Raw genomic sequence first — 10,428 nt, 5'->3', positions numbered from 1 at the left:
CACAGTATTCCGTGTGTGGTCTGACCAGTACTGTACACAGTATTCTATGTGTGGTCTGACTAGTGATTTGTACAGCGGTAGAATAATTTCCTGGTCGTGGGCTTCTATGCCCCTATTGATGCCCCTCAAGATTTAATTTGCCTTGGCAGCAGCTGCCTGACACTGGTCACTACAGCTAAATTTACTGTTAAATTAAGACCCCTAAATCCTTTTCCATGTCAGTCGTCCCAAGTGTTCTCCCATTTAATACATAACCCCGTCCCGGATTTTTCCTCCCCATGTGCATTACCTTACATTTATCAGTGTTGAACCTCATCAGCCACTTCCCAGCCCAAACCTCCAACCTACCCAGATCCATTTGTAACAGTGCACCGTCCTCTATTGTGTTATCTACTATACACAGTGCACTGTTATATAGAATATTGTCTCCCATGTGTTATATAGAATATTGTCGCCCATGTGTTATATAGAATATGGTCATCTCACCACAGAGAAGCCTGATCACATGGTCCCCGATCACCAAAGAAGCCTGATCACATGGTCCCCGATCACCAAAGAAGCCTGATCCCATGGTCACCGATCAACACAGAGGAGCCTCATCACATGGTCACCGATCACCACAGAGGAGCCTCATCACATGGTCACCGATCACCACAGAGGAGCCTGATCACATGGTCACCGATCACCACAGAGGAGCCTCATCACATGGTCACCGATCACCATAGAGGAGCCTGATCACATGGTCACCTATCACCACAGAGGAGCCTGATCACATGGTCACCAATCACCATAGAGGAGCCTGATCACATGGTCACCAATCACCATAGAGGAGCCTGATCACATGGTCACCTATCACCACAGAGGAGCCTGATCACATGGTCACCAATCACCATAGAGGAGCCTGATCACATGGTCACCAATCACCATAGAGGAGCCTGATCACATGGTCACCAATCACCATAGAGGAGCCTGATCACATGGTCACCAATCACCATAGAGGAGCCTGATCACATGGTCACCAATCACCATAGAGGAGCCTGATCACATGGTCACCTATCACCACAGAGGAGCCTGATCACATGGTCACCAATCACCATAGAGGAGCCTGATCACATGGTCACCAATCACCATAGAGGAGCCTGATCACATGGTCACCAATCACCATAGAGGAGCCTGATCACATGGTCACCAATCACCATAGAGGAGCCTGATCACATGGTCACCAATCACCATAGAGGAGCCTGATCACATGGTCACCAATCACCATAGAGGAGCCTGATCACATGGTCACCAATCACCATAGAGGAGCCTGATCACATGGTCACCAATCACCATAGAGGAGCCTGATCACATGGTCACCAATCACCATAGAGGAGCCTGATCACATGGTCACCAATCACCATAGAGGAGCCTGATCACATGGTCACCGATCAACACAGAGGAGCCTCATCACATGGTCAGGATCTGACGCACATTTTCCCCCCCTGTTAAGAATACCATCATTCAAATGATCAGCGATGATCAGACACTCACCCGGGTATCCAGCAGCTGAGACAGATACATGAGAAGGATCTGCGGGATCTTCACCAGCATGAGCACTACAGATCCCAGGACGGCCGAGCCCAGATGGTACCAGAAGAGAAGAGACATGGCGGACAGGATTGGGCGCTTCACCTTCTCCTTATCTCTACAGAACACAAAGAACAACAAGACAATAAACACAAAACAAAATGGCGATATACAGGCGGCCACCGCTCCAAATACCACCGCCACCTGAACTGAAGTCCGCAAGGGGGGCACTCTGCACAGCGAGTCACAATGTGGGATCAAAGTGCAATATACGACAATCTACACAACAATACACACACCTCAATACACACCAATACACCCCCCCTCACATCTATACATTCGCCTTTATCTCTGGCACAAATCCTCAATATGAGTGCGGACCCCCTTGAATGCGGACCCCCTTGGACGTACCGCTGCAGACACCATGTGACAGTCGCTCCAGAGATAACTATTTGTTGGCAGGTGAGGAAGAACTCGCTGGTCCATATCAGGCCAAATAAATGATACCACCACATATAGCGGATGCCGCTCAGCGCTGTATACTCCACCTGTCCGTCTGAGGACACCAGAGCGCGGCCTGGAAGAGAAGACAACAGGATCAATACAGGGGTATAATATGGAGGCAACACCTCGAACCAAACAGCCCAATAAAAGTATACCGGGCCCTAGAGAACCCAATCAGTAAACTGGGCCCCGGAGACCCCCCAATCAGTATATGGGCCCCACAGATCCTTGATCATTATACTGGGCCCGGAGACACCCCCCCCCTCCCCCCATCAGTACATGGGCCCCACAGATCCCTGATCAGTATACTGGACCCCGGAGACCCCCCCCCCCAAATCAATATAATCGGCCCCAGAGACACCCGATCAGTATACTGGGCCCCGAAGGAATACCAGCCCGGGAGACCCCTAATTAGTATTCTGGGCCCCGGAGTCTGTCTTCCCACATGATGGGCGAGTGTAAAATATCCGTATATTATTTTTTTTCTTACTCCCCACTTTACCTTCTTTTAATGTTATCCGAAAGGGGGTGGTCTTGGCCGGGAGTAATATTTGTCTTTGATAAAACTTATCCCAAATCCACATTGAGAACTCGAGGCCATATTGACCTTAAGCCTCAATTCTTATTTATCTTGTTATATCCATCTGGACCAGGTGGGCTTTATCCCGGGTAGGTAGGCCTCCGATCAGACTCAAAGGGTAATCAACCCAATTTCTGTTGTGCACAGCAGAGGTCCCGAGACATCGATCAGGGTGCAAGATGCCCCAGTGTCGAAGAAAGAAAGTAGTGAAGATTCACCGGCCAATGACAGTTCTAGAAGTTACTTCTCATTCCAGCCTACAAGTGGCGCAATCAGGCACCAGTGAATCGCGGAGCAGCAACGCGAATCTTCATTCCATTCAGTGTGGATGTCCCAAGGACTATATAGGCAAAAGGATCAGGGAATTCCGTCGCAGGATCTGCGAGCACATTAACGATATAATACACCAACGTGATACCCCTGTTTCAAGACAAGTACATCAAATACATCACGGCAATCTTATGTATGTACCTTTGCAGCCCTTGAGGTTATACGCCCGTCCCCGAGAGGGGGAGATATAGATAAAAGACTTATGCAAAAAGAGAGTTTAAATCCGTTACCCCACAAGGCCTTAACAAGGTCATATCATTTACCCCTTTTATATGACACCAGAACTTGATTGTAATTGGTGTACAATTCCATGATTCTGTAATTATTGGTCGACTCACCCCCCTTCTCCCCCTTCCCCCCCCCCCCCCACACTTCTCCCTATTCCCTTCATTTGTATCTATAACTATGACGTTTTACGGTGCGGTATTCATTTTTGGTGGAGACTCGATCCTGGGTTCTCACCATGCTATATTCATACTTTGTGTAATACCTGGATGTCAACATACAGCCTATATTGGCAGAGGATAGTGCCTTGTCAAAATTGCATCTTATTGGTCGATTGGGACCAGTATTACATCATTGGTGATAAGTGGTATGAGAACTATGATGCAAATATCAGACCATCTTACCATTTATACTGGATGTAGTATTGGGATTACCAATCTACTGCAGACAGAATTGGGTTATCTATTCACCTCCCCTTATAAACATGATTAACTTTTTCTATTTCCTTATTTTTGTTATAAGAGACAATTTTCATTTTTAATTAATTTTAAATATAATTTTGCTATAAAGAATAAATATTATCAATATGTACCCCTTCATTGAGCCAACGTGCCTGTTCTTATTACCTACTGTAAAATGGTGTATCATGCCCGATCCTTAGGTTGTTGTACACACCTATGATCTAGATAGGGTGTCAATATCAGATCGGCGCTGACCGGGTTACCGCTTCAGGTCATGTGATAGGACCAGATCATGTGACTTTGTTTACCTCTGTCAGTATCAGTTGCTCTGGAGCGTCGCTATGGACACTGCAGACGCACACGTCAAAACGAGACCTCGTAGCGGTCATGTGATATACGCGTCATGCGGGTAACATGACCGCTCGGGAGCGTCGCTATGGACACTGTAGACCGCATACATCAGAACGAGGCCTTGTAGCGGTCATGTGATGAACGCGTCATACGGATCACATGACCGCTTCCGGGCAGGCACGGAGTGATTATCGCTCTCAGATGCCGCGTGTATACAGCGCCGTTTCCGGAATTACAGGTAGGACGGATATCAGATAAACCGATCCAATACCCTTCTTGCATGAGTCCATACTGTTACAGGATTGGCTGAATCAGTAGGAGGCAGATAAATACCATCTATAGTCCAGCAATAGGCATGGTCCTGCTGCAGATTCCATCTATTCTGCTCCGCCATCGGCCATCATTTCTTCATCTCTGATCATGTATGCAGCCCCCAATTGTCCCCCTGATGAACGGAGGGCGTGAAACGCGGTGGGAAATCCCTATCCAACATCCACACTGGATAAGTATAGTTTTGATTGAAATCCATACCTAAAGTGTGATTCTCCTGGTATTTGCTCCTATATTCGAGGTTGTGTATGCAGTACAGACATGGTGCCCTGTGTTCATCAGTAAAGGCAGACAAAGCTATATGTATCAATACAACACATGTATTTTGTGGAGATCACAAACTATATTTAGGTTTCTCAGTATTGAACCCAGTCTGGCACAAGATTGGTATTAACAATCTGCTATATTTCACCCAAGGGTGAAGTCTCATTTTGGTAGCCCCAATAACTTTATGTGTATTAACTAGGTAGGGACATCCATCCCTGTCCTTAGTTATACAGGGCACCCCAGTGAGACAGCTCGAATTTTCCTAATTATCCATATTTAAGGGCATTTAGATGATAGAACAGACTAGGTTCCGGTACGGGGCGCAAACTCCGCCTAAGGTTAGGTGGAGAATAGGGTATCAACAGGGATAGTGACAGGTAGCGGCCAACTAAAACCATCGGCCTATCACTTCCCTAGGTCCTTCCCCTTACCTATCCCTACCTTTACCCCCTCCTTTATCGTCGGAGCTGTGGTATATAATTCCAGTGCTGATCGATTGTGGATGTTGAGAGGGATTTGTATTATGAATTGTCTTACTATCTTTTTTCTATGAACTGACGGGACTCCTATTGGGTCTACATTGATACTTCATAGTAAGTGTATATATTTTTGATTTGTTGTTTGATGGCGTTGGGATGTATTCCCCAATTTTTAATGCATTATAATTAAAAGTTAAGTATTAGTGTTTTTTCGGTGATTTCTATTCATTCCATAGCACTCAACTCTAACAGTGCGCAATATTTTTTTTTAGAGCTGAGCCCAACCAAACCTTGCAGGATCCCCAAAATATTCCTTCCAGAGTGTGTAAAGCAGGAAAAAGAAGCACCCGTGGTAGCCAAAAAAGGAAAAATGCTCAACAGCAACAACAAAAATATATCTATGAATGATGAACCAGTTTATATCTATAAAATATCGAAACCAACTCCTGCTGAATCTAACCTTCTAAAAAAGGCTTTTTATTCTGTCCAAAACAGAATACTGATACTTCCAACTCTATCTAGATGTCCAAAGATTTGTGAGGAACTTTACAGCGTCACTTCCAAATCCAAAAGTGAAAATAACTTATTACACCAGGTCAGGTGTCTGTACCCGACATCATGGTCAATCACTGATCAGAATGATACAAAACATCAACCCTTAAAGCCACCATCTAAGTTTTATCCCGTTCAGTCTCAAGGTCCCAATATCAAAGTATTCCAACAATTGGTTGCAGAGGAATTTAATAAAAATATTTCCACTACCAAGAATAAGTTCATCTCTCTAAGAATGAAAGACTCTGGAAGATCTCCAGTCCAATACGGATATTGTGCTTCGTACGGCAGACAAAGAGGGTGGCCCATATGGATTATTAGTAAATGACTCAATATGATATTGATCATAATACGAGTTAAAACCCATTAGTTTTTGTCGGGTTTGGATGGTGCAGTGTCCGAGACATGTCTGCACCAGGGAAGTCCAACTAACCCCTCATTGCACTGTGAAAAGCCAAAAAGTGGGTGTGGTCTGTCACAAAGGGGGCGTGGCCATCCCCAAAATGGGCATGGTTTCACAACCCGACCTATTTACTATTGAATTCACAGAAATGTCCACCTAGAAAGGGCTGGTCAGAAAATGTTCCCAATCTGTGATCCCTATAGTAAATAGTGTGGAATCCTACAAGTCTGAAACTACATTTCCCACTAATAAAAACCCGACACTCATAGTAAATGAGGCCCGTTATCTGACTCTGCTTACTATGAATGTATCACCACCGACCCCTTTAAGAGAATACAGGATATAAGGTAATCTCAATAAAGAAGAACCAAGATTTATCATGTCCACCAACTGTATTTTTATCATCTTCCGAAAATAAATAAGCCCATCACCAGTCCCCCGGGCCGACCTATTTCATGCACCAATTTTACTCTTAGTAATTTATCTGTCTGCTGAGCTTCCTCAGAGATTGAAATCTTACTCCCCTTAGTTGGGAATCCCTACAGCTTAATCCCCTGTGATGTCTCCGTGCTCTAAACCAACATCAATCATGACAAATCACTAAACCCCATGAAGATTTCATTCTAGAAGCTTTGTCATACATTCTCCATAACAATTACTGTCTGTATTAATGGATCAATATATCACCACAGCTCGGGACCGCGATGGGCGCAAAAATTGCACCAGCTTACACAAATATCTTTATGGGTGCATTCGAATCAGAATATATCTGGCATAATCCTCTTCTCATGCAATATATGGTCACCTATCGTCGTTATATCGACGATTTGTTTTTTATTTGGAAGGGGCCCATTGAGATCATCTCTGATCTTTTGTCACAACTGTCACATTAATAACTGGGGCTTTAGCTTTATCCTCGAACACAGTAACAAGAGTATCAATTTTATAGACGTCTCTATCACTCACTATAGTCATCCATTCCTTACATCCATGTTTTTTTTTAAAAAAAGTGGATGTGAATAGCTATTTGGACTTCCATAGTGCTCATTTCAAGAAATGGCTGTTAAATATCCCGTACAGCCAATATCAGCTGTGCAGACCCTCTAATGTATTGTGATGACTCGCTCTTGCAGATAGGTGCGGTTGCAGTATTGAGGTAAGGAGACAGTGATTTTAAGTCCAGTGTTTTATTCACACTTGTGCACACAGCAAAACAGTCTTTAAACTCAGAACAAAGGAAAACATAACAAAGTCCTGTATTTCCTTGGTGTTTGTGCACACCTGAGTTTGTGCCGTGCGGCACTAAGCAAGACTTTTCCAGTCCTCCAGCTAGGCTGTTCAGCAGCTTCCACTCTTCGAGCAACCAGAGGCAGAACTCCACACAGCTTTCACTTGCACAGTGAGCTGCAAATAGCAAATTCCCCTCAGCTGGTGAAACAGGCTGCCTTTAAAGCCAACAAAAGCGGCCTGGATTGTGGGGAATGACCCCCACTCTGCACTTGGTCATTCCCAGTAAGAGCTGTCCCGGATTGGCCTTCGAGCCATACTACAGTCTTAGTGTCAGACTGCATCGCAGCACAGACACTGAATAATACCGGCTCTTACTTCACCAAAGCCAGGAGCCTTGGTGACACATATAGCCCATCGGCCACCATACCCTTAACCTTCTCACATACCCCCCCGTGTTCAACCGTAAACTTGAGAGGGGAATGATCCGTCACGAGACAAAACTTTCTCCCCAACAAATAATAGCGGAGAGACTCGAGTGCCCACTTCATGGCCAGGCACTCTCTCTCCACTATACTATACCTGGTCTCGGCCGGGATATGTTAGCGAGAAAGACAAAAAGGGATGCTCCTCCCCGTTTACTTCCTGGGAGATTACAGCACCGAGGCCTACCTCAGAAGCATTCGACTGTACTACGAACTCCTTTTTGAAGTCAGTCACCAAAACCAGAGACCCACATAGGGCCGACTTCAAAGCAGAGAAAGCCTGCTCTGCCTGTTCATTCGAACGCACCATTACCGACTTGCGTCCCTTCAAGAGGTCTGTTAAGGGTGCAGCTACTGTAGCGAAGTGGGGGGTTAAACTTCATGAAATAACCCACCATCCCCAGAACAGACTTGACTTGACGGGTAGTGACAGGCCGGGGCCAATTCAGAATGGCCTCTACTTTGTTTATCTAGGGCTTGACAACCCCACGCCCAATGACATACGCCAGGTATTTGGTCTCTTCCAATCCAATTGCACATTTTTAGGGTTAGCAGTTACCCAGCTTTCCTGAGGGAGTCTACCAAGGCCTGCACTTTTGGTAGGTGACTTTCCCAGTCTGTGCTGTGAATGATGATATCGTCCAGATAAGCTGAGGCATACCGATGATGTGGCCGGAGCACAATGTCCATTAGCCTTTGGAGAGTGGCGGGAGCGAGCGCCATGTAGAACAAAGGGTAACACTGTGTACTGAAACAGGCCTTCTGGTGTGACAAATGCGGTTTTCTCTTTGTCAGCCTCCGTCAAGGGCACCTGCCAGTACCCTTTTGTGAGGTCCAAAACAGTAAAGTACCGGGCTTGTTCCAACTTCTCAATAAGCTCATCAACTCGGGGCATCAAACTTGCAAACTTCATTCAGTTTCCAGAAATCGTTACAGAACCATAACGTACAATCTGGTTTGGGTATTAAGACTATCGGACTAGCCCACTCACTCTTTGATTCCTCAATGACATCCAGTTTTAGCATCTGCTGTACTTCTTCCTAGATGGCTTGTCGCCACGACTTGGGTACCCAGTATGGTTTCAACCGAATTTTTACCTGGGATTGAGGGACAATGTCATGGCGGATGACAGAAGTTCATCCAGGAAGGTCTGAGAACACATCGATGTTCCTACTGACAAACTCCCTGGCCTCCTGAGTCTGTGCAGAGGAAAGACTGTCAGCAAACTTTACTGTGGCAACCGCTTCCATTGCACCAGACTGAGGGACTGGAAACTCCACCCCTAACCAAACTTACCGGGGGCTGTCATCCACACTAGTCTCCCTGTCTGTCCAAGGTTTCAACAAGTTTACATGGTACACTTGCTCTGGCTTCCTTCGGGCGGGCTAGTGTACCCTGTACGTCACTTCCCCTACCTTTTTTGATCACTTCGTAGGGACCCTGCCACCTAGCCAGGAACTTACTATCGACCGTTGGTACCAGAACCCAATCTCCCGGGTTAAAATTCCGAACCAGAGCCTGGCGAATATAAACTCTGCTCTGAGCTGCCTCCATATGTTCCCAAACCAAGGGCAACACTGATTCCATTCGTTCCTGCAACTGAGTGACATACTCAACTATGCTGTTGTTCCCACGCCTCTTTGGCTATGTCCAACAGACCACGTGAATGTCTGCCGTATAGCAGTTCAAAGGGCGAGAACCCAGTAGAAGCCTGCAAACACGAGATTGGGCAGTAAAAAGGTCCCAATTTTTCCCCATCTCTAGCCACCACCCGCTTTAACATATTTTTTAACGTTTGATTAAACCTTTCTACTAGGCCATCTGTCTGCGGGTGGTACACGGAGGTCCGTAGCTGTTTTACCTGCAGTAACTTACTGAGCTCTTTCATTACCCTTGACATAAACGGGGTGCCCTGGTCAGTCAACACCTCTTTAGGTAAGCCCACTCGGGAGAACATTTCCATTAGCTCCTTAGCTATGAGTTTAGCTGAGGTATGTCGCAGAGGCAGCGCCTCAGGATACCTAGTTGCATAGCCCAGGACTACAAGAATGTGTTGGTGCCCCCTATCGGACTTTGGTAAGGGACCTACCAAATCCATAGCGATCCGTTCAAATGGGACCTCAATAATCGGAAGGGGAACCAGGGGACTACGGTAATGTGGCTGGGGGCTAGTTATTTGACATGTTGGGCAGGACTCCCAGTACCTCTCAACCTCTTTGTAGACTCTGGGCCAGTAAAAATGCTGCAAAATTCTGACCTGCGTCTTCTGCTGGCCCAGGTGCCCTCTTAGAACATGTTGGTGGGCTAACTCTAACACCAACCTCCTATACCCTTTAGGCACCACTAACTGTTCCACATTCTCTCCCCGCACCTGATTTACCCGGTACAGCATCCCCTGGTGGACCACAAAGCGGGGGTACACCGTCTCGGCCCCCCGGTTGTTGTGGAGCACCGTCCACAACAAAGACATTTTCCCAGGCCCGAGACAATGTCAGGACCTGGTGTTGTGCTGTACCAAAATTGGTATTTGTGACCGTCTGCAGGCATCCTCCATTGTATGCAATTTTTGCTGGGGATCACCCTTCGCAACGGTTTACAAGTGCAGGACCTCCGCCCCAGCAAAGGTGCGCAACTGCACTTGGGGTTGAGTTTCCTGCTATAACCA

At 46.2% G+C, this 10,428-nt stretch overlaps 2 protein-coding genes across 2 annotated transcripts in view; one reads left to right on the top strand and one right to left on the bottom strand.

Annotated features, from left to right (window-relative positions):
• Positions 1 to 1,521: 1,521 nt before the first annotated feature.
• The window catches only part of LOC130311452 (choline transporter-like protein 3), a gene marked incomplete at its 5' end in the record, with an annotated part of 56,470 nt that continues 47,563 nt past the window's right edge, over positions 1,522 to 10,428 (bottom strand). Inside the window, 2 exon segments of the mRNA XM_056552480.1 lie at positions 1,522 to 1,687; positions 1,981 to 2,146. Of these exon segments, the coding sequence (XP_056408455.1) occupies positions 1,522 to 1,687; positions 1,981 to 2,146 (332 nt within the window).
• Positions 3,371 to 7,864, top strand: LOC130311454 (uncharacterized). Its single transcript, XM_056552481.1, has 2 exons — positions 3,371 to 4,258; positions 5,369 to 7,864. The coding sequence occupies exons 1-2, from the start codon at positions 4,180 to 4,182 to the stop codon at positions 5,974 to 5,976; spliced, it is 687 nt and encodes a 228-aa protein (XP_056408456.1). The 5' UTR covers positions 3,371 to 4,179; the 3' UTR covers positions 5,977 to 7,864.

Source organism: Hyla sarda, unplaced genomic scaffold (assembly GCF_029499605.1).
Source record: "Hyla sarda isolate aHylSar1 unplaced genomic scaffold, aHylSar1.hap1 scaffold_1636, whole genome shotgun sequence".
NCBI lineage: Eukaryota > Metazoa > Chordata > Amphibia > Anura > Hylidae > Hyla > Hyla sarda.
The sequence above is the reverse complement of the archived record's forward strand: the minus strand, read 5'-3'. Positions and strand labels throughout refer to the sequence as shown.

What these genes read in the sequence shown, in the direction of transcription:
- LOC130311454 (XM_056552481.1), top strand. Translation starts at nt 4,180, where the DNA reads ATGACCGCTTCCGGGCAGGCACGGAGTGATTATCGCTCTCAGATGCCG. An exon ending in CGCCGTTTCCGGAATTACAG is followed by an intron (nt 4,259 to 5,368) that starts GTAGGACGGATA and finishes ATTTTTTTTTAG; the next exon opens with AGCTGAGCCCAACCAAACCT.